This window comes from Salmo salar, unplaced genomic scaffold, assembly GCF_905237065.1.
Source record: "Salmo salar unplaced genomic scaffold, Ssal_v3.1, whole genome shotgun sequence".
Classification (NCBI taxonomy): domain Eukaryota; kingdom Metazoa; phylum Chordata; class Actinopteri; order Salmoniformes; family Salmonidae; genus Salmo; species Salmo salar.
The window spans coordinates 37501-63490 of record NW_025547904.1 but is presented as its reverse complement, the minus strand read 5'-3'; the positions used below and the strand labels follow the sequence as shown (position 1 = coordinate 63490).

Genomic DNA, 25990 nt, shown 5'->3' with positions numbered 1-25990 from the left:
TTGCTTCCATTCAGCCACAAGAGCATTAGTGAGGTCGGGTGCTGATGTTGGGTGATTAGGCCCTGGCTCGCAGTCATCGTGCCAATTCATCCCAAAGGTGTTCGATAGGGTTGAGGTCAGGGTGCTCTGCAGGCCAGTCAAGTTCTTCCACACCGATCTCGACAAACCATTTCTGTATGGACCTCGCTTCGTGCACATTGTCATGCTGAAACAGGAAAGGGCCTTCCCCAAACTGTTGCCACAAAATTGGAAGCACAGAATCATCTCGAATGTAATTGTATGCTGTAGCGTTAAGATTTCCCTTCACTGGAACTAAGGGACCCGAACCATGAAAAACAGCCTCAGACCATTATTCATCCTCCACCAAACTTTACAGTTGGCACTATACATTCGGGCAGGTAGCATTCTCCTGGCATCCGCCAAACCCAGATTTGTCCGTCGGACTGCCAGATGGTGAAGCGTGATTCATCACTCCAGAGAACACGTTTCCAGAGTCCAATGGCGACGAGATTTACACCATTCCAGCTGGCGCTCGGCATTGTGGATGGTGATTTTAAGTTTTTTTGCGGCTGCCGTGGAAACCCATTTTCATGAAGCTCCCGACAAACAGTTATTGCGCTGCCGTTGCTTCCAGAGGCAGTTTGGAACTCAGCAGTGAGTGTTGCAACCGACGATGGACGATTTTACCCGCTAAAAGAGGATCCGAGGCCTGAGAAGCGCTCGACTCCCTCATCGAGAAAAACAGACAACAATGCAAGTTTTCTCGCGATGTGTAAAGATCTATGTCCGGCCCTGCCGAACATTTCCCTTATCTGGGAGACCCCCCAGGGGTGTACCCTCCACTCCTTAGAGAGACTCCCTCCAACTCCAGGAAATAGGAAATAGGAAATAGGAAATAGGGTTGCCATAACGCTGGAGGAAAGCTAGTAAGTTTCACTCGCCGGACGTTATTCATGCTTGCGGATGTTAGCCAGGAGTCTTTTTAGTCTAAGCTAGGCTCTTTGACCGCAGCACTGTCCGTTTAGAATAACCAAGCAGCTTAACGCTACATATACTTAACAAGAGAGCTACCGCAGCAACTCCACCATGGGGAGGAATAGCTACTAACAGGAATAACTACTAATAGGAATAGCTACTAACAGGAATAACTACTAATAGGAATAGCTACTAACAGGAATAACTACTAATAGGAATAGCTACTAATAGGAATAGCTACTAATAGGAATAGCTACTAATAGGAATAGCTATTAATAGGAATAACTACTAATAGGAATAGCTACTAATAGGAATAGCTACTAACAGGAATAACTACTAATAGGAATAGCTACTAATAGGAATAGCTACTAATAGGAATAGCTACTAACAGGAATAGCTACTAACAGGAATAGCTACTAACAGGAATAACTACTAATAGGAATAGCTACTAACAGGAATAACTACTAATAGGAATAGCTACTAATAGGAATAGATACTAATAGGATTAGCTACTAACAGGAATAACTACTAACAGGAATAGCTACTAATAGGAATAGATACTAATAGGATTAGCTACTAACAGGAATAGTTACTAACAGGAATAGTTACTAACAGGAATAGAAACTAATAGGAATAACTACTAATAGGAATAGCTACTAATAGGAATAGCTACTAACAGGAATAACTACTAATAGGAATAGCTACTAATAGGAATAACTACTAACAGGAATAGCTACTAATAGGAATAGATACTAATAGGATTAGCTACTAACAGGAATAGTTACTAACAGGAATAGTTACTAACAGGAATAGAAACTAATAGGAATAACTACTAATAGGAATAGCTACTAATAGGAATAGCTACTAATAGGAATAGCTACTAATAGGAATAGCTACTAACAGGAATAGCTACTAACAGGAATAGTTACTAACAGGAATAGCTACTAATAGGAATAGCTACTAACAGGAATAGCTACTAACAGGAATAGCTACTAACAGGAATAGCTACTAACAGGAATAGCTACTAATAGGAATAGCTACTAACAGGAATAGCTACTAATAGGAATAGCTACTAATAGGAATAGCTACTGACAGGAATAGCTACTAACAGGAATAGCTACTAATAGGAATAACTACTAATAGGAATAGCTACTAACAGGAATAACTACTAATAGGAATAGCTACTAATAGGAATAGCTACTAATAGGAATAACTACTAATAGGAATAACTACTAATAGGAATAGCTACTAATAGGAATAGCTACTAATAGGAATAGCTACTAACAGGAATAGCTACTAATAGGAATAGATACTAACAGGAATAACTACTAACAGGAATAGCTACTAACTGGAATAGCTACTAACAGGAATAGCTACTAATAGGAATAGATACCTCTGCGGCGCTTGTTAAAGTCTACGTAGGACCGGACCCTTCATCATCAAGTCTGGGATTTGTATTTTTATTTATTGTTTTTATTTAACCTTTATTTAACATTGACATTTAAGAACAGATTATTATTTACAGTGACGGCATACCAAAAGGCAAAAGGCCTCCTGCGGGGTTGGGGGCCTTCGATTCAAAATATAAATAAATTAAATTAAAATATAGGACTAAACACACATCACGACAAGTGAGACAACACAACACTACATAAAGAGAGACCTAAGACAACAACACAGCATGGTAGCAACACATGACAACACAGCAAGGCAGCAACACAACATGACAACACAGCAAGGCAGCAACACAACATGACAACACAGCATGGCAGCAACACAACACTACATGAAGAGAGACCTAAGACAACAACACAGCATGGTAGCAACACAACATGACCACACAGCACGGTAGCAACACAACACTACATAAAGAGAGACCTAAGACAGCAACACAGCATGGTAGCAACACAACATGGTGTCAACACAACATGACAACACAGCATGGTGTCAACACAACATGACAACACAGCATGACAACACAACATGACAACACAGCATGGTGTCAACACAACATGACAACACAGCATGACAACACAACATGACAACACAGCATGGTGTCAACACAACATGACAACACAACATGGTAGCAGCACAACATGACAACACAGCATGACAACACAACATGGTAGCAACACAACATGACAACACAACATGGTAGAAACACAACATGACAACACAACATGACAACACAACATGGTAGAAACACAACATGACAACAACATGGTAGCAGCACAACATGACAACAACATGGTAGCAGCACAACATGACAACAACATGGTAGCATCACAACATGACAACAACATGGTAGCAACACAACACGATACAAACATTATCGGGAACAGACAACAGCACAAAGGGCAAAGACGGTAGAGACAACAATTCATCACACAAAGCAGCCACAACTGTCCTCCCCTCCTCTCCTCCTCTCCTCTCCCTTCCCCTCCTCTCCTCCTCTCCTCCTCTCCTCTCTCCTCCCCTCCTCTCTCCTCCTCCTCCTCTCTCCTCCTCTCCTCTCTCCTCTCTCCTCTCCTCTCTCTTCCTCTCCTCTCTCCTCCTCTCCTCTCTCCTCTCTCCTCTCTCCTCTCCTCTCTCTTCCCCTCCTCTCTCCTCCTCTCCTCTCTCCTCCTCTCCTCTCTCCTCCTTTCCTCTCTCCTCTCTCTTCCCCTCTCCTCTCTCCTCTCTCCTCCTCTCCTCTCTCCTCCTCTCCTCTCCTCTCTCCTCTCTCCTTTCTCCCTCTCCTCTCTCCTCCCCTCCTCTCTCCTCTCTCTTCCCCTCCTCTCTCCTCCTCTCCTCTCCTCTCCTCCTCTCCTCTCTCTCCCCCTCCTCTCTCCCTCCTTCACTCCTTGTGTATTTTGATGTTGTTAATAATGTTAAATATTCTGTTCTCATCCTCAGGGGCCAAGAAAACTGGTAGAGAAACAAAGGTGGGAAAGAGAAAGAGAACACAACACAACAACCAAAGAAGACAGAACTCTGCTGATCTCCGCCCCACAACAACCTGATTGGACAAGGACCTTAGCTGCCAGCCAATTACAGTAGCCCAAATGATTTCGCTGTACGTTCCATCGCCCAATCACAACACTAGTTCTGTCTGACGTCACCATAGTCTCTGAACACTTCACCTGTGTAAACATGTTGCTGGATTATTTCTATATAGTTGATTTGATATATCAGAGTTATTATAGACCAGAGTTCTGTTCGTTTCTACTCAGTTGTACATTTTATACGCTTTCAACACATTTGAAAGTTTTATATATATATTTTTTAAATGTAATATGTTAGCATGTTAGCATGTTAGCGGACGCTAGCTACCAAACCATGTTAGCATGTTAGCGGACGCTAGCTACCAAACCATGTTAGCATGTTAGCGGACGTTAGCTACCAAACCATGTTAGCATGTTAGCGGACGCTAGCTACCAAACCATGTTAGCATGTTAGCGGACGTTAGCTACCAAACCATGTTAGCATGTTAGCGGACGCTAGCTACCAAACCATGTTAGCATGTTCGCAGACATTAGCTAAAAAAAACAACATGTTAGCATGTTAGCGGACGCTAGCTACCAAACCATGTTAGCATGTTCGCAGACATTAGCTAAAAAAATTAATAAAAAAAACCCATGTTAGCATGTTAGCTAGCGGACGCTAGCTGCTTGTTGTTTGACAGCTTGTAACCGTCGCATTGACGCAGCTGTGTTGTCACGACTGTGATGTCATTCTGTGATGTCACGACTGTGATGTCACGACTGTGATGTCATATCGGTGATGACAGGACTGTGATGTCACGACTGATGTCACTGCAGGCTCTGAATCTGTGAATAAAGATTTCAGTGACGCCGTCTCCACTGTCTGTCCGTCCTGCTGTCTGTCTGTCCGTCCGTCCCTCTATACATAAACTCAGCGGAAAAAAGAAACGTCCTCTCACTGTCAACTGAGTTTATTTTCAACAAACTTAACATGTGTAAATATTTGTATGAACAAAACAAGATTCAACAACTGAGACATAAACTGAACAAGTTCCACAGACATGTGACTAACAGAAATGGAATAATGTGTCCCTGAACAAAGAGGGGGGTCAAAATCAAAAGTAACAGTCAGTATCTGGTGGCCACCAGCTGCATTAAGTACTGCAGTGCATCTCCTCCTCATGGACTGCACCAGATTTGCCAGTTCTTGCTGTGAGATGTTACCCTACTCTTCCACCAAGGCACCTGCAAGTTCCTGGACATTTCTGGGGGGGAATGGCCCTAGCCCCCACCCTCCGATCCAACAGGTCCCAGACGTGCTCAATGGGATTGAGATCCGGGCTCTTCGCTGGCCATGGCAGAACACTGACATTCCTGTCTTGCAGGAAATTCACGCACAGAACGAGCAGTATGGCTGGTGGCATTGTCATGCTGGAGGGTCATGTCAGGATGAGCCTGCAGGATGGAGGGATTGTGCGTTCCTGGTGTAACTCGGGCAGTTGTTGTTGCCATCCTGTACTTGTCCCGCAGCTGTGATGTTCGGATGTACCGATCCTGTGCAGGTGTTGTTACACGTGGTCTGCCACTGCGAGGACGATCAGCTGTCCGTCCTGTCTCCCTGTAGCGCTGTCTTAGGCGTCTCACAGTACGGACATTGCAATTTATTGCCCTGGCCACATCTGCAGTCCTCATGCCTCCTTGCAACATGCCTAAGGCACGTTCACGTCGATGAGCAGAGACCCTGGGCATCTTTCTTTTGGTCTTTTTCAGAGTCAGTAGAAAGGCCTCTTTAGTGTCCTAAGTTTTCATAACTGTGACCTTAATTGCCTACCGTCTGTAAGCTGTTAGTGTCTTAACGACCGCTCCACAGGTGCGTGTTCATTAATTGTTTATGGTTCATTGAACCAGCATGGGGAAACAGAGTTTAAACCCTTTACAATGAAGATCTGGGAAGTTATTTGGATTTTTAACGAATTACCTTTTGAAAGACCAGGGTCCTGAAAAAGGGACGTTTCTGTTTTTGTTGTTGAGTTTATATGTATTATATCTAATTTATACTGAACAAAAAATATAAACACAACATGTAACAATTTCAAAGATTTTACTGAGTTACAGTTCATATAAGGAAATCAGTCAATTGAAATAAATCCATTAGGACCTAATCTATGGATTTCACATGACTGGGAATACAGATACTCATCTGTTGGTCACCGATACTGTACCTTAAAAATAAGTTCCTTAAAACCAGTTCCTTAAAACCAGTTCCTTAACACCAGTTCCTTAACACCAGTTCCTTAACACCAGTTCCTTAAAACCAGTTCCTTAAAACCAGTTCCTAAAACCAGTTCCTTAAAACCAGTTCCTTAAAACCAGTTCCTAAAAACCAGTTCATAAAAACCAGTTCATAAAACCAGTTCCTTAAAACCAGTTCCTTAAAACCAGTTCCCACTCTGGAAAACTATACATTCATTTGGCCCTGATCTATGGATTTGACATGACTGGGAATGCAGATATGCATCTGTTGGTCACAGGAAAGGTAGGGGAGTGGATCAGAAAACCAGTCAGTATCTGGTGTGACCACCATTTGCCTCATGCAGTGCGATACATCTCCTTCGCATAAAGTTGATCAGGCTGTGGATTGTGGCCTGTGGATTGTTGTCCCACTCCTCTTCAATGGCTGTGTGAAGTTGCTGGATATCAGCGGAAACTGGAACACGCTGTCGTACACGTCGATCCAGAGCATCCCAAACATGCTCAATGGGGTGACATGTCTGGTTAGTATGCAGGTCATGGAAGAACTGGGGACGTTTTCAGCTTCCAGGAATTGTGTCCAGATCCTTGTGACATGGGGCCGTGTATTATCCTGCTGAACCATGAGGTGATGAATGGCATAACAACGGGCCTCAGGATCTCTTCACGGTGTCTCTGTGCATTCAAATTGCCATCGATAAAATGCAATTGTGTTCATCGTCCGTAGCTTATGCCTGCCCATACCATAACCCCACCTCCACCATGGGGCCCATACCATAACCCCACCTCCACCATGGGGCCCATACCATATAACCCCACCTCCACCATGGGGCCCATACCATAACCCCACCTCCACCATGGGGCCCATACCATAACCCCACCTCCACCATGGGGCCAATACCATAACCCCACCTCCACCATGGGGCCCATACCATAACCCCACCTCCACCATGGGGCCCAATACCATAACCCCACCTCCACCATGGGGCCCATACCATAACCCCACCTCCACCATGGGGCCCATACCATAACCCCACCTCCACCATGGGGCCCATACCATAACCCCACCTTCACCATGGGGCCCATACCATAACCCCACCTTCACCATGGGGCCCATACCATAACCCCACCTCCACCATGGGGCCCATACCATAACCCCACCTCCACCATGGGGCCCATACCATAACCCCACCTCCACCATGGGGCCCATACCATAACCCCACCTCCACCATGGGGCCCATACCATAACCCCACCTCCACCATGGGGCCCATACCATAACCCCACCTTCACCATGGGGCCCATACCATAACCCCACCTCCACCATGGGGCCCATACCATAACCCCACCTCCACCATGGGGCCCATACCATAACCCCACCTTCACCATGGGGCCCATACCATAACCCCACCTTCACCATGGGGCCCGTACCATAACCCCACCTCCACCATGGGGCCCGTACCATAACCCCACCTTCACCATGGGGCCCATACCATAACCCCACCTCCACCATGGGGCCCATACCATAACCCCACCGCCACCATGGGGCCCATACCATATAACCCCACCTCCACCATGGGGCCCGTACCATAACCCCACCTCCACCATGGGGCCCATACCATAACCCCACCTCCACCATGGGGCCCATACCATAACCCCACCTCCACCATGGGGCCCATACCATAACCCCACCTCCACCATGGGGCCCATACCATAACCCCACCTCCACCATGGGGCCTGTACCATAACCCCACCTCCACCATGGGGCCCATACCATAACCCCACCTCCACCATGGGGCCCGTACCATAACCCCACCTTCACCATGGGGCCCATACCATAACCCCACCTCCACCATGGGGCCCATACCATAACCCCACCTCCGCCATGGGGCCCATACCATAACCCCACCTCCACCATGGGGCCCATACCATAACCCCACCTCCACCATGGGGTCCATACCATAACCCCACCTCCACCATGGGGCCCATACCATAACCCCACCTCCACCATGGGGCCCATACCATAACCCCACCTCCACCATGGGGCCTATACCATAACCCCACCTCCACCATGGGGCCCATACCATAACCCCACCTCCACCATGGGGCCCATACCATAACCCCACCTCCACCATGGGGCCCATACCATAACCCCACCTCCACCATGGGGCCCATACACATAGTCTGAGGTTGTGAGGCTAGTTGGACATACTGCCAAATTCTCTAAAAAACGACTTTGGAGGCGGCTTATGGTAGAGAAATGAAAATTAAATTATCTGGCAACAGCTCTGGTGGACATTCCTGCAGTCAGCATGACAACTGCAACCCCTCCCTCAAAACTTGAGATATCTGTGGCTGTCACGCCGGTATGAAGGATTTGGAGACGGGCGCAGGAATAACATAACAGGGGTTTTTAATACACCCCAAAAAACACTGGGATGTACCCAAACAAAAGAGCGAGGGTAAACCTCGTAGAACGATACTGGACGAGACCCGTAACACACAAGGCACAAAACACGCAGCGCAGGCTGAGACAATGCATTGGTCACTCACACCACCAACGGACATGGGAACAATAACGGACAAAAACACAGGGGGAACAGAGGGAACACATATAACACACTAATCAGGAGACAGACAGAGGGAACACATATAACACACTAATCAGGAGACAGACAGAGGGAACACATATAACACACTAATCAGGAGACAGACAGAGGGAACACATATAACACACTAATCAGGGGAAAGACCGAGGGAACACATATAACACACTAATCAGGAGACAGAGGGAACACATATAACACACTAATCAGGGGAAAGACCGAGGGAACACATATAACACACTAATCAGGGGAAAGACAGAGGGAACACATATAACACACTAATCAGGGGAAAGACAGAGGGAACACATATAACACACTAATCAGGGGAAAGACAGAGGGAACACATATAACACACTAATCAGGAGACAGAGGGAACACATATAACACACTAATCAGGGGAAAGACCGAGGGAACACATATAACACACTAATCAGGGGAAAGACAGAGGGAACACATATAACACACTAATCAGGGGAAAGACAGAGGGAACACATATAACACACTAATCAGGGGAAAGACAGAGGGAACACATATAACACACTAATCAGGAGACAGACCGAGGGAACACATATAACACACTAATCAGGAGACAGACCGAGGGAACACATATAACACACTAATCAGGGGAAAGACCGAGGGAACACATATAACACACTAATCAGGAGACAGACCGAGGGAACACATATAACACACTAATCAGGAGACAGACCGAGGGAACACATATAACACACTAATCAGGAGACAGACCGAGGGAACACATATAACACACTAATCAGGAGACAGAGGGAACACATATAACACACTAATCAGGGGAAAGACCGAGGGAACACATATAACACACTAATCAGGAGACAGACCGAGGGAACACATATAACACACTAATCAGGAGACAGACAGAGGGAACACATATAACACACTAATCAGGAGACAGAGGGAACACATATAACACACTAATCAGGGGACAGACAGAGGGAACACATATAACACACTAATCAGGGGAAAGACCGAGGGAACACATATAACACACTAATCAGGGGAAAGACCGAGGGAACACATATAACACACTAATCAGGGGACAGACAGAGGGAACACATATAACACACTAATCAGGGGAAAGACCGAGGGAACACATATAACACACTAATCAGGGGAAAGACCGAGGGAACACATATAACACACTAATCAGGGGAAAGACAGAGGGAACACATATAACACACTAATCAGGAGACAGACAGAGGGAACACATATAACACACTAATCAGGAGACAGAGGGAACACATATAACACACTAATCAGGAGACAGACCGAGGGAACACATATAACACACTAATCAGGAGACAGACCGAGGGAACACATATAACACACTAATCAGGGGAAGTGGGAACCGGGTGTGTATAATCAGACAGTCCTGGGTTGATGATAATGAATCCCGGTTCAATGAAACCTAGGAAACCCGGTGACGTAGACCTCCGTAACCGGTGAACAGAATGAGCATCAGAACCAGGGGGGGGTCCGTGACAGTGGCGTTGTGTCGTGTGACAAAACTGCACATTTTGATTGTCCCCCAGCACAAGGTGCACCTGTGTAATGATCATGCTGTTTAATCAGCTTCTTGATATGCCTACACCTGTCAAGATGAATTGGGTTATCGTGACAAAGGAAAAATGCTCACTAACAGGGATATAAACAACATTTGTGTGTACAATCTGAACCAAATAAGCTTTTTAAGTTTCTATAATAGAGATTCTATGACTACAGTTTCTATAACAGAGATTCTATGACTACAGTTTCTATAACAGATATTCTACTACTACAGCTTCTATAACAGATATTCTATGACTACAGTTTCTATAATAGAGATTATATGACTACAGTTTCTATAACAGAGATTCTATTACTACAGTTTCTATAACAGAGATTCTATGACTACAGTTTCTATAACAGAGATTCTATGACTACAGTTTCTATAACAGATATTATTGGCAGAAAAACAAATTCAACATCATCTTCGATTAAATAATATCTTAATAATGATTACTTCATCGGCAAAGTGAGCAGATTTAGGCAGGAAATGCCAACAACAAACAGGGAGCCATCGCATTCACGCATAAAAATAAAATAAAAATGAAAAGAGAAGCATTGTAAGTTCGAATTTTGTAAAGTTAGCGTGGGAGAGGTGGGGAAATTATTGTTATCGATCAATAATGACAAACCTCCTGGCATTGACAACTTTAGATGGAGAGCTACTGAGGATGGTAGCTGACTCTATAGCCACTCTTATCTGTCATATCTTTAATCTGAGCCTGGAGGAAAGTCTTTGTCCTCAGGCCTGGAGGGAAGCCAAAGTCATTCCGCGACCCAAGAGTGGTAAAGCCGGCCTTTTACTGGTTCTAACAGCAGACCTATCAGCTTGCTGCCAGCTCTTAGCAAACTGTTGGGAAAAAAAATGGTGTTTGACCAAATACAATGCTATTTCTCTGTAAACAAATTAATAACATAAAATGCAAATCAATTTATAACATTTTTGACATGCGTTTTTTTCTGGATATTTCTGTTGTTATTCTGTCTCTCACTGTTCAAATAAACCATTAAAATTATAGACTGATCATTTCTTTGTCAGTGGGCAAACGTACAAAATCAGCAGGGGATCAAATACTTTTTTCCCCTCCCTGTAGAGAAGGGCCCTCAACAAGTACTGCACTGACACAATTGACTGATGATTGGTTGAAAGTAATTTATAATGAGAAGGATTGTGGGAGCTGTACTGTTAGATTTCAGTGCAGCCTTTGATATTATCGACCATAACCTGTTGTTGAGAAAACGTATGCATTACGACTATCTATCTAATAGAACTCAAAGGGGTTTCATTAATGGAAGCTTCGCTAATGTTAAACATGTAAAATGTGGTGTACCACAGGGCAGCTCTCTAGGCCCTCTACATTTTATAATTTTACCAACGACCTGCCACTGGCATTATACAGAGCCTGTGTGTCAAATGGGTGGCCAGTAATAAACTGGTCCTGAACATCTCTAAAACTAAGAGCATCGTATTTGATACAAATCGTTCCCTGAGTTCTAGACCTCGGCTGAATCTGGTCGTGAATATTGTGAGCAAGTTAAGGAGACCAAATCCCTCCCTCCTCTTTTTTATCTGTCCTTTTGATTTAAATGTTGTTTTGATTGACGCACTAGACATTATGATTTAATGATCGTATGTCTTCCACTGGAGTCTACGTAGGGCTCCTGTTAATGTCACATGTCTACCAAAGAAAATGGAGTGGAATGCATTTCAAGTTCATTTGGACATAGATCTGGTATATATATATACAGTAGTCACCCTTTGCCTTGATGACAGCTTTACACACTCTTGGCATTCTCTCAACCAGCTTCATGAGGTAGTCACCTGGAATGCATTTCAAGTTCATTTGGACATAGATCTGGTATATATATATACAGTAGTCACCCTTTGCCTTGATGACAGCTTTACACACTCTTGGCATTCTCTCAACCAGCTTCATGAGGTAGTCACCTGGAATGCATTTCAATTAACAGGTGTTCCTTGTTAGAAGTTAATTTGTGTTATTTCTTTCCTCCTTAATGCGTTTTGAGTCAATCAGTTGTTGTCACATCCTGACCATGGTAAGCTGTTATTTTTCTATGGTAGACTGGTCAGGGCGTGACAGTGGGTGTTTTTCTATGTTTTGTATTTCTATGTTTAGGTTCTAGTTTTCTATTTCTATGTTGTTGTTTGTTTGGGATGATGTCCAATTAGAGGCAGCTGGTCCTCGTTGTCTCTAATTGGAGATCATACTTAAGTAGGTTTTTTTCTCCCCCACCTGGTGTTGTGGGATCTTGTTTTTGCTCAGTGAAGCAGAACGTGACGTTCGTGTTTCTTTGTTTATTGTTTTTGTCTAGTGTTCTGGGTGTAATAATAAATATTTATCATGAGCACTCAACACGCTGCATTATCTCAGACGATACGAAAGAGAGGTTGAACAGGCTAGTAAATAGGGGTTGCAACAATTTCGGCAGATAATTTTAGAAAGAAAGGGTCCAGATTGTCTAGCCCGGCTGATTTGTAGGGGTCCAGATTTTGCAGCTCTTTCAGAACATCAGCTTGTTAAAATTCTCAATTATAGTGGATTTATCGGTAGTGACAGTGTTTCCTAGCCTCAGAGCAGTGGGCAGCTGGGAGGAGGTGCTCTTGTTCTCCATGGACTTGACAGTGTCCCAGAACTTTTTGGAGTTTGTGCTACAGGATGCAAATTTCTGTTTGAAAAAGCTAGCCTTAGCTTTCCTAACTGCCTGTGTATATTGGTTCCTAACTTCCCTGAAAAGTTGCATATCGCGAGGGCTGTTCGATGCTAATGCAGAACACCACAGGATGTTTTTGTGCTGATCAAGGGCAGTCAAGTCTGGAGTGAACCAAGGACTATATCTGTTCCTGGTTCTACATTTTTTGAGTGGGGCTTATTTAAGATGGTGAGGAAAGCACTTTTAAAGAATAACCAGGCATCCTCTACTGATGGGATGAGGTCAATATCCTTCCAGGATACCCGGGCAGGTCAATTAGAAAGGCCTGGTCGCTGAAGTGTTTCAGGGAACGTTTGACAGTGATGAGGGGTGTTCGTTTGACCGCGGACCCATAACGGGTGGAGGCAGTGATCGCTGAGATCCTGGTTGAAGACAGCCTACTGGTACAGTAGGGGATAATATGTCATTTCTACTGCTTAGTGTTAACCTCTATGGGATCGGTGTCCCTAAACCGGGAAAGTTGTTGCTCAATATGCGATAATGTGACTTGAACGACTTTGTAAACAACAGCCAATTCTGGGACATAGACATGTCTTATATGGTCAGAAAGCTTAGATTCATGTTAATCTAACTGCACTGTCCAATTTACAGTAGCTATTACAACAACCAAAAAATACCATGCTATTGTTTGAGGATAGTTCACAACAACAAAACACTTTTCACGGCAACTGGTTTGATACATTCACCTCTGAAGGTAAATAATGTACTTACATTCAGTCATCTTAATCTGATTTGTCATCCTGAGGGTTCTAGAGATAAAATGTAGTGTAGATTTGTTTAAAAAAAAAAAGTTTTTATAAATGTAGAAAGTGGGTTCTACAGTTTGACCCCACTGCTGTCTCTGGACTGGAATTGGTAAGACGTTATTTTAGATGAAATGAATTGAAGAGAATTGTAATTCCAGTGGACTTCCTGAACGGACTGGAATTGGTAAAACGTTATTTCAGATGACTGCTTATCATGTGTTGTTATAATACCAATAAAACCTCAAACTAGGGACCACTGAATAAAAGTTAACAGGTCATCTCACTACACAGACAGACAGACAGACACGTCTCACTACACAGACAGACAGACAGACAGACACGTCTCACTACACAGACAGACACGTCTCACTACAGAGACAGACAGACAGACAGACAGACAGACAGACACGTCTCACTACACAGACAGACAGACAGACAGACAGACAGACAGACAGACAGACAGACAGACAGACAGACAGACAGACAGACAGACAGACAGACAGACAGACAGACAGACAGACAGACAGACAGACACAGACAGACAGACAGACAGACAGACACGTCTCACTACACAGACAGACAGACAGACAGACAGACACGTCTCACTACACAGACAGACACGTCTCACTACAAACCTGCTGTTTAAAATGTTTATTATGTCTTCAGTGTTGCTTTACAAACAGTAAAAACATTTAAAACAGTCTTTAGTTGTTATACTACTGATATTAAAAAACGGACTTCCAGCATTAACATGACTTTAGTGATGTAGATATGAAGCAGAGCAAAGCTTAAAGGATGTTAGCTACAGATACACACAGGGTTAAAGTCTTATCACTCATAACCTATCACGGGGCTGCACCGTGGCCAGCAGAGCCCTCCTATTGGCTTACACAGGACTCAGAGAGTGATTGACCGCTAGAGGGGCCATTCAGGGAGAGGAGGTCTCCGTCCGCCTTTCAGGGGTCGTCGCCACGGTTACGCGTCATTGCCGCCACAGAGCAGGAGGAGGGCCTTTCGGTAGTCACCAGAGGTATCGCCCTGAAACACACACATTGGAAAATACAGAGGATCGACATCATTCACTCCACATTACCATTACATTACCATTACAGTTTATTACACATTACATTACATTACACATTACATTACCATTACATTACAGTTTATTACACATTACATTACATTAACATTACATTACCATTACATTACCATTACATTACAGTTTACATTACATTCCATTACATTACCATTACAGTTTATTACATTACATTACCATTACATTACCATTACAGTTTATTACACATTACATTACATTAACATTACATTACCATTACATTACCATTACATTCAGTTTATTACACATTACATTACATTACAGTTTATTACACATTACATTACCATTACATTACAATATTATACCATTACATTACCATCACAGTTTATTACACATTACATTACCATTACACATTACATTACCATTACATTACCATGACACTACATTACACATTACAATACACATTACATTACATTAACTCCACATTACAACCATTACATTACACATTACACTACATTACCATTACATTACCATGACACTACATTACACATTACAATACACACTACATTACATTACATTACCATTACCATTACATTACCATTACCATTACACATTACATTACCATTACACTACATTACACTTTACATTACATTACATTACCATTACACTACAATACACACTACATTACATTACCATTACATTACCATTACATTACCATTACACTACAATACACACTACATTACATTACATTACATTACACATTACCATTACATTACACATTACATTACACATTACCATTACATTACACACTACATTACATTACACATTACATTCATTACACACTACATTACATTACATTACACTACAATACATTACATTACATTACATTACACACTACATTACATTACATTACATTACACATTACATTACACATTACCATTACATTACACACTACATTACACATTACATTACACACTACATTACATTACATTACACATTACATTACATTACCATTACACTACAATACACATTACATTACATTACCATTACACTACACATTACATTAGACATTACCATTACACTACAATACACATTACATTACATTACCATTACATTACACATTACATTAGACATTACCATTACATTACCACATTACACTACATTACCATGACACTACATTACATTACATTACACATCACATTACACATTACATTACCATTACAGTTTATTACACATTACATTACCATTACATTAGCATTACAGTTTATTACACATTACACCATTACATTACACATTACATTACATTAACTCCACATTACCATTACATTACACATTACACATTACACTACATTACGATTACATTACCATGACACTACATTACACACTACATTACATTACCATTACATTACACATTACATTAGACATTACCATTACATTACCAATTACACATTACACTACATTACCATTACCATTACATTACCATGACACTACATTACATTACATTACACAGTACATTACATTACCATTACATTACACATTACATTACCATTACATTACCATTACAGTTTATTACACATTACATTACCATTACATTACACATTACATTACCATTACATTACCATTACAGTTTATTACACATTACATTACCATTACATTACACATTACACATTACATTACCATTACATTACCATTACATTACACATTACCATTACCATTACATTACACATTACATTACATTAACTCCACATTACATTACCATTACATTACACATTACACTACATTACGATTACATTACCATGACACTGCATTACACATTACATTATACATCACATTACCATTACATTACCATTACACATTACATTACCATTACATTACCATTACACTACATTACACACTACCATTACCATTACATTACATTACCATTAAATTACATTACCATTAAATTACCATTACATTACACTTGACATTGCATTACCATTACATGACATTACATTACACACTACATTACCATTACACATCACATTACACATTACCATTACATTACCATTGCATTACACATTACATTACACGTGACATTACATTACCATTAACATTAGGATCAACAACATTACATTCACTCCACATTACTGGCCTGTAGTGCTGAGATTCTTCAAATAGCCACCCTTCGCCTTGATGACAGCTTTGCACACTCTTATCATTCTCTCAACCAGCTTCACATGGAATGCTTTTCCAACAGTCTTGAAGGAGTTCCCACATATGCTGAGCACTTGTTGGCTGCTTTTCCTTCACTCTGCGGTCCAATTCATCCCAAACCATCTCAATTGGGTTGAGGTCAGGTGATTGTGGAGGCCAGGTCATCTGATGCAGCACTCCATCACTCTCCTTCTTGGTCAAATGGCCCTTACACAGCCTGGAGGTGTGTTGGGTCATTGTCCTGTTGAAAAACAAATGATAGTCCCACTAAGCGCAAACCAGATGGGATGGCGTATCGCTGCAGAATGCTGTGGTAGCCATGCTACACCTCCTCCTCCTCCATGCTTCACGGTGGGAACCACACATGCAGAGATCATCCGTTCACCTACTCTGCGTCCCACAAAGACACGGCGGTTGGAACCAAAAATCTCAAATTTGGACTCCTCAGACCAAAGGACAGATTTCCACCAGTTTAATGTCCATTGCTCGTGTTTCTTGGCCCAAGCAAGTCTCTTCTTCTTATTGGTGTCCTTTAGTAGTGGTTTCTTTGCAGCAATTCGACCATGAAGGCCTGATTCACACAGTCTCCTCTGAACAGTTGATGTTGAGATGTGTCTGTTACTTGAACTCTGTGAAGCATTTATTTGGGCTGCAATTTCTGAGGCTGGTAACTCTAATGAACTGATCCTCTGCAGCAGAGGTAACTCTGGGTCTTCCTTTCCTGTAGCGGTCCTCATGAGAGCCAGTTTCATCATAGCGCTTCATGTCTTAAAGAAATGATGGACTGTCGTTTCTCTTTGCTTATTTGAGCTGTTCTTGCCATAATATGGACTTGGTCTTTTACCATATAGGGCTATCTTCTGTATACCACCCCTACCTTGTCACATATTGGCTCAAACACATTAAGAAGGAAAGAAATTCCACAAATTATCTTTTAGCAAGGCACACCTGTTAATTGAAATGCATTCCAGGTGACTACCTCATGAAGCTGGTTGAGAGAATGCCAAGAGTGTGCAAAGCTGTCATCAAGGCAAAGGGGTGGCCACTTTGAAGAATCTCAAATATAAAATATATTTTGACTTGTTAAACACATTTTTTGGTTACTACATGATTCCATATGTGTTATTTCATAGTTTTGATGTCTTCACTATTATTCTACAATGTAGAAAATAGTAAAAATAAAGAAAAACCCTTGAATGAATAGGTGTGTCCCAACTTTAGATCGGTAGTATATATACACACACACACCTGTATATATTGTATAAAGATACCTGTATAGCAGAGTAGAGATATATATAAACAGTATATATATGTATAAAGATACCTGTATAGCAGAGTAGAGAGATATATAAACAGTATATATATATATATGTATAAAGATACCTGTATAGCAGAGTAGAGATATATATAAACAGTATATATATGTATAAAGATACCTGTATAGCAGAGTAGAGAGATATATAAACAGTATATATATATATATGTATAAAGATACCTGTATAGCAGAGTAGAGAGGGAGATATATATAAACAGTATATATATGTATAAAGATACCTGTATAGCAGAGTAGAGATATATATAAACAGTATATATATGTATAAAGATACCTGTATAGCAGAGTAGAGAGATATATAAACAGTATATATATATGTATAAAGATACCTGTATAGCAGAGTAGAGATATATAAACAGTATATATATATTTTGTATAAAGATACCTGTATAGCAGAGTAGAGATATATAAACAGTATATATATATATATATATGTATAAAGATACCTGTATAGCAGAGTAGAGATATATATAAACAGTATATATATGTATAAAGATACCTGTATAGCAGAGTAGAGATATATAAACAGTATATATATATATATATATATATGTATAAAGATACCTGTATAGCAGAGTAGAGATATATATATAAACAGTATATATATGTATAAAGATACCTGTATAGCAGAGTAGAGATATATAAACAGTATATATATGTATAAAGATACCTGTATAGCAGAGTAGATATATATATAAACAGTATATATATGTATAAAGATACCTGTATAGCAGAGTAGAGATATATATATAAACAGTATATATATGTATAAAGATACCTGTATAGCAGAGTAGAGATATATAAACAGTATATATATGTATAAAGATACCTGTATAGCAGAGTAGATATATATATAAACAGTATATATATGTATAAAGATACCTGTATAGCAGAGTAGAGATATATAAACAGTATATATATGTATAAAGATACCTGTATAGCAGAGTAGAGAGATATATAAACAGTATATATATGTATAAAGATACCTGTATAGCAGAGTAGAGATATATATAAACAGTATATATATATATATATGTATAAAGATACCTGTATAGCAGAGTAGAGATATATAAACAGTATATATATATGTATAAAGATACCTGTATAGCAGAGTAGAGAGATATATAAACAGTATATATATGTATAAAGATACCTGTATAGCAGAGTAGAGATATATAAACAGTATATATATGTATAAAGATACCTGTATAGCAGAGTAGAGATATATATAAACAGTATATATATGTATAACGATACCTGTATAGCAGAGTAGAGAGGGAGATATATATAAACAGTATATATATGTATAAAGATACCTGTATAGCAGAGTAGAGAGGGAGATATATAAACAGTATATATATATGTATAAAGATACCTGTATAGCAGAGTAGAGAGGGAGATATATAAACAGTATATATATATGTATAAAGATACCTGTATAGCAGAGTAGAGATATATATAAACAGTATATATATGTATAAAGATACCTGTATAGCAGAGTAGAGATATATATAAACAGTATATATATGTATAAAGATACCTGTATAGCAGAGTAGAGATATATATATATATATATAATCAGTATTTTGGGGTATCTGTACTTTACTATTAAATAAAATGGACTACTTTCACTTCGCTACATTCCTGAAGAAAATAATGTACTTTTTACTCAATACATTTTCCCTGACACCCAAAAGTACTCATTACAGACAGTATATACCTGTATAGTTGAGTACAGAGAGAGAGATATTCAGTATATACCTGTATAGTTGAGACAGAGAGAGGTATTCAGTATATACCTGTATAGTAGAGACAGAGAGGTATTCAGTATATACCTGTATAGTAGAGACAGAGAGAGGTATTCAGTATATACCTGTATAGTAGAGACAGAGAGAGGTATTCAGTATATACCTGTATAGTAGAGACAGAGAGAGGTATTCAGTATATACCTGTATAGTTGAGTACAGAGAGAGAGGTATTCAGTATATACCTGTATAGTTGAGTACAGAGAGAGGTATTCAGTATATACCTGTATAGTTGAGTACAGAGAGAGGTATTCAGTATATACCTGTATAGTTGAGTGCAGAGAGAGAGAGGTATTCAGTATATACCTGTATAGCAGTTACAGAGAGAGAGAGAGAGGTATTCAGTATATACCTGTATAGCAGAATGCAGAGAGAGAGGTATTCAGTATATACCTGTATAGTTGAGTACAGAGAGAGGTATTCAGTATATACCTGTATAGTTGAGTGCAGACAGAGAGAGGTATTCAGTATATACCTGTATAGTAGAGACAGAGAGAGGTATTCAGTATATACCTGTATAGCAGAATGCAGAGAGAGAGAGATATTCAGTATATACCTGTATAGTTGAGTACAGAGAGAGAGAGAGGTATTCAGTATATACCTGTATAGCAGAATGCAGAGAGAGAGAGAGGTATTCAGTATATACCTGTATAGCAGAATGCAGAGAGAGAGAGAGGTATTCAGTATATACCTGTATAGTTGAGTACAGAGAGAGAGAGAGGTACTCAGTATATACCTGTATAGCAGAATGCAGAGAGAAAGAGAGGTATTCAGTATATACCTGTATAGTTGAGTACAGAGAGAGAGGTATTCAGTATATACCTGTATAGCAGAATGCAGAGAGAGAGAGAGAGGTATTCAGTATATACCTGTATAGTTGAGTACAGAGAGAGGTATTCAGTATATACCTGTATAGCAGAATGCAGAGAGAGAGAGGTATTCAGTATATACCTGTATATCAGAATGCAGAGAGAGAGAGAGGTATTCAGTATATACCTGTATAGTTGAGTACAGAGAGAGAGGTATTCAGTATCTACCTGTATAGTTGAGTACAGAGAGAGAGGTATTCAGTATATACCTGTATAGTTGAGTACAGAGAGAGAGGTATTCAGTATATACCTGTATAGTTGAGTACAGAGAGAGAGGTATTCAGTATATACCTGTATAGTTGAGTACAGAGAGAGAGGTATTCAGTATATACCTGTATAGTAGAGACAGAGAGAGGTATTCAGTATATACCTGTATAGTTGAGTACAGAGAGAGAGGTATTCAGTATATACCTGTATAGTTGAGTACAGAGAGAGAGGTATTCAGTATATACCTGTATAGTTGAGTACAGAGAGAGAGGTATTCAGTATATACCTGTATAGTTGAGTACAGAGAGAGAGGTATTCAGTATATACCTGTATAGTTGAGTACAGAGAGAGAGGTATTCAGTATATACCTGTATAGTTGAGTACAGAGAGAGAGGTATTCAGTATATACCTGTATAGTTGAGTACAGAGAGAGGTATTCAGTATATACCTGTATAGCAGAATGCAGAGAGAGAGAGAGGTATTCAGTATATACCTGTATAGTTGAGTACAGAGAGAGAGGTATTCAGTATATACCTGTATAGTTGAGTACAGAGAGAGAGGTATTCAGTATATACCTGTATAGTTGAGTACAGAGAGAGAGGTATTCAGTATATACCTGTATAGTTGAGTACAGAGAGAGGTATTCAGTATATACCTGTATAGCAGAATGCAGAGAGAGAGAGAGGTATTCAGTATATACCTGTATAGTTGAGTACAGAGAGAGTTATTCAGTATATACCTGTATAGTTGAGTACAGAGAGAGAGGTATTCACTATATACCTGTATAGTTGAGTACAGAGAGAGAGGTATTCAGTATATACCTGTATAGTTGAGTACAGAGAGAGGTATTCAGTATATACCTGTATAGCAGTTACAGAGAGAGAGGTATTCAGTATATACCTGTATAGTTGAGACAGAGAGAGGTATTCAGTATATACCTGTATAGCAGAATGCAGAGACTTGGCGAAGAGGCGTCTGTAATCAGCTCTGATATCCAGCATGTCCACTTCACTACGACTCACCATCACTCTGATTAAGGCCTGGTCATCAGTTCCTGCACCCTATACACACACACACACACACACACACACACACACACACACACACACACACACACACACACACACACACACACACACACACACACACACACACACACACACACACACACACACACACACACACACACACACACCTCAGTTCTAAATGCACATATCTAATATAGAATCATCTTCTTCCTAGTATGGAGAAAATAGATTCTTACCTTCATTGAATTGTACAGAGTCTCTGCAAAGTAGGCTGGAACGCTCCTAGCACACTTTACTACAGAGGAGAGACAGAGATGGAGAGAGAGAGGACAGAGAGAGACAGAGACAGAGAGAGAGGACAGAGACAGAGAGAGAGAGAGAGAGGGAGGGAGGGAGGGAGGGAGGGAGGGAGGGAGGGAGGGAGGGAGGGAGGGAGGGAGGGAGGGAGGGAGGGAGGGAGGGAGGGAGGGAGAGAGAGACAGAGAGACAGAGAGAGAGAGAGAGAGAGAGAGAGAGAGAGAGAGACGAGAGAGACAGAGAGACAGAGAGAGAGAGAGAGAGAGAGAGAGAGAGAGAGAGACAGAGAGAGAGAGAGAGAGAGAGAGAGAGAGAGAGAGAGAGAGAGAGAGAGAGAGGTAAGGTGGATTTAGAGAGTCATCATAATAATGAAATGAATTGTCAAATAAGCTTGAAAATATAAACAAATAAGGTGTGTGTGTGTGTGTGTGTGTGTGTGTGTGTGTGTGTGTGTGTGTGTGTGTGTGTGTGTGTGTGTGTGTGTGAGTGTGTGTGTGTGTGTGTGAGGTGTCATGTGTGTGTGTGTGTGTGTGTGTCTTACCCACAGCCAGTAGCAGGTCTCTCAGTCCTCCAGAGGTCTCTCTCTTAACACTCTCTTCCATCTCATACCCTGCTAGCTTCATGTACGCAGCAAACACTGATACACACACACACACACACACACACACACACACACACACACACACACACACACACACACACACACACACACACACACACACACACGTCAATGTCAGAGTGTGTGTTGATACCCTTTATCCTGTTGGGGCTAGGGGGCAGTATTTTCACTGCCGGATAAAAAACGTACCCGATTTAAACTGGTTACTACTATTACCCAGAAATGAGAATATGCATATAATTAGTAGATTTGGATAGAAAACACTCTAAAGTTTCTAAAACTGTTTGAATGGTGTCTGTGAGTATAACAGAACTCATATGGCAGGCCAAAACCTGAGAAGATTCCATGCAGGAAGTGCCCTGTCTGACAATTTGTTGTCCTTGTAGGGCATCTCTATCAAAAATACAGCATCTCTGCTGTAACGTGACATTTTCTAAGGCTTCCATTGGCTCTCAGAAGGCGCCAGAAAGTGGAATGAGAGCTCTCCAGTCTCTGGGTGAAAAACAGCAGGGGTTTTGGAGAGTGGTCCTTCTGAGGACAATGACACTGGAGCGCGCGTGCACAAGACGACTCCATTTTTTTCTTTCAATGTTTGAACGAATACAACATCGCCCGGTTGGAATATTAGCGCTATTTTACGAGAAAAATAGCATAAAAATTGATTTTAAACAGCGTTTGACATGCTTCGAAGTACGGTAATGGAATATTTTGTAATTTTTTGTCACGAAATGCGCCCGCGCGTCACCCTTCGGATAGTGACCTCAACGCATCGAACAAAACGGAGCTATTTCAATATCACTATGGATTATTTCGAACTAAAACAACATTTGTTGTTGAAGTAGAAGTCCTGGGAGTGCATTCTGACGAAGAACAGCAAAGGTAATCCAATTTTTCTTATAGTAAATCTGAGTTTGGTGAGTGCCAAACTTGGTGGGTGTCAAATTAGCTAGCCGTGATGGCCGGGCTATCTACTCAGAATATTGCAAAATGTGCTTTCACCCGAAAAGCTATTTTAAAATCTGACACCGCGATTGCACAAAGGAGTTCTGTATCTATAATTCTTAAAATAATTGTTATGTTTTTTGTGAACGTTAATCGTGAGTAATTAAGTAAATTCACCGGAAGTTTGCGGTGGGAATGCTAGTTCTGAACATCACATGCTAATGTAAAAAGCTGGTTTTTGATATAAATATGAACTTGATTGAACAAAACATGCATGTATTGTATAACATAATGTCCTAGGAGTGTCATCTGATGAAGATCATCAAAGGTTAGTGCTGCATTTAGCCGTGGTTTTGGTTTATGTGACATTATATGCTAGCTTGAAAAATGGCTGTGTGGTTATTTCTGACTATGTACTCTCCTAACATAATCTAATGTTTTGCTTTCGCTGTAAAGCCTTTTGGAAATCGGACAGTGTGGTTAGATTAACGACAGTCTTATCTTTCAAATGGTGTAAAATAGTCCTGTGTTTGAGAACTTTGAATTATGACATTTTGTGGTTTTAAATTTGGCGCTCTGATGTGTCACTGGCTGTTGAATAGTGCGGGACGATTTCGTCCCACCTACCCTAGAGAGGTTAAAAACACAGATCTCTCTCACACACACTCACCTCTCCTCAGGTGTTCAGCGCTCCTGTTCCCCAGGATGGTGATGAACTGTTCTTCATCGGTCCCAAACTTCATCTCTCCTGCAGAGAACAAAGTCTACACACACACACACACACACACACACACACACACACACACACACACACACACACACACACACACACACACACACACACACACACACACACACACACACACACACACACACACACACACACAGTAAAATAACTGACATGCTGAATTAAGCTCTACATCTGTTGTTGGTCACAATCACAAAATGTTTGGTCTCTAAAAAAAACCCTGTTCCTTTAAAAACCCAGTTTTCTACTCCACACAAGTTTCTCCAAGACTGAAGGGATATTGTGTTGATTATTAAATGTAACTTTGTGGACTTGTTTCTCAGGCCTACTGAACTGATCACATCGAGCCTTGAATCATTTTCCCATGTTTACTGGTTTGGGGATTTTATTTCTGGAGTTTTGGAACTGAACTGAACATTGTCTTTTCATTGGAGGTTAAATACATTGTCTTTTCATTGGAGGTTAAATACATTGACTTTTCATTGGAGGTTAAATACATTGTTGCTTAAAACCTGTTAAGGATAGGGGGCAGGATTTTCACGGCCGGATGAAAAACGTACCCAAATTAAACTGGTCACTACTCTTGCCCAGAAACTAGAATATGCATATTATTAGTAGATTTGGATAGAAAACACTCTGAAGTTTCTAAAACTGTTTGAATGGTGTCTGTGAGTATAACAGAACTCATTTGGCAGGCAAAAACCTGAGAAAAATTCAACCAGGAAGTGGAGGATCTGAGAATTGTAGTTCTTCTTTTGAATCCCTTGCGAAACTACAGTGTCTGTGGGGTCATGTTGCACTTCCTAAGGCTTCCATTGGCTGTCGAAAGCCTTCAGAAAGTTGTTTCATCCATCTCCAGTAACCGGGCAGAGTATAGGAGCTCAGCCAATGAGTGGACTGCCTGGGGACAAAGGGCTTGGTGATGCGCGAGCCCGCGAGTGTGCAGTTCCTTCTTTTTCTCCTTGAATGAATACGCTATTGTCCGGTTGGAATATTATCGTATTTTTACGTTAAAAATACCATAAAGATTGATTTTAAACAGC

General features: G+C 40.8%; 2 protein-coding genes across 2 annotated transcripts in view; one reads left to right on the top strand and one right to left on the bottom strand.

The window, feature by feature from the left end:
* The window catches only part of LOC106593423 (prominin-1-A-like), a 41749-nt gene extending 36927 nt beyond the window's left edge, over window positions 1-4822 (top strand). Inside the window, exon 15 of the mRNA XM_045711700.1 lies at window positions 3871-4822. Within this exon, the coding sequence (XP_045567656.1) occupies window positions 3871-3889 (19 nt within the window). The 3' untranslated portion in view covers window positions 3890-4822. The remainder of the gene's footprint in view (window positions 1-3870) is intronic.
* A 9666-nt stretch (window positions 4823-14488) lies between these two features.
* LOC123732499 (annexin A5-like) overlaps window positions 14489-25990 on the bottom strand; it is a gene marked incomplete at its 5' end in the record, with an annotated part of 19205 nt that continues 7703 nt past the window's right edge. Inside the window, 5 exons of the mRNA XM_045711699.1 lie at window positions 14489-14890; window positions 22252-22374; window positions 22578-22636; window positions 23180-23275; window positions 24870-24963. Of these exons, the coding sequence (XP_045567655.1) occupies window positions 14828-14890; window positions 22252-22374; window positions 22578-22636; window positions 23180-23275; window positions 24870-24963 (435 nt within the window). The remainder of the gene's footprint in view (window positions 14891-22251; window positions 22375-22577; window positions 22637-23179; window positions 23276-24869; window positions 24964-25990) is intronic.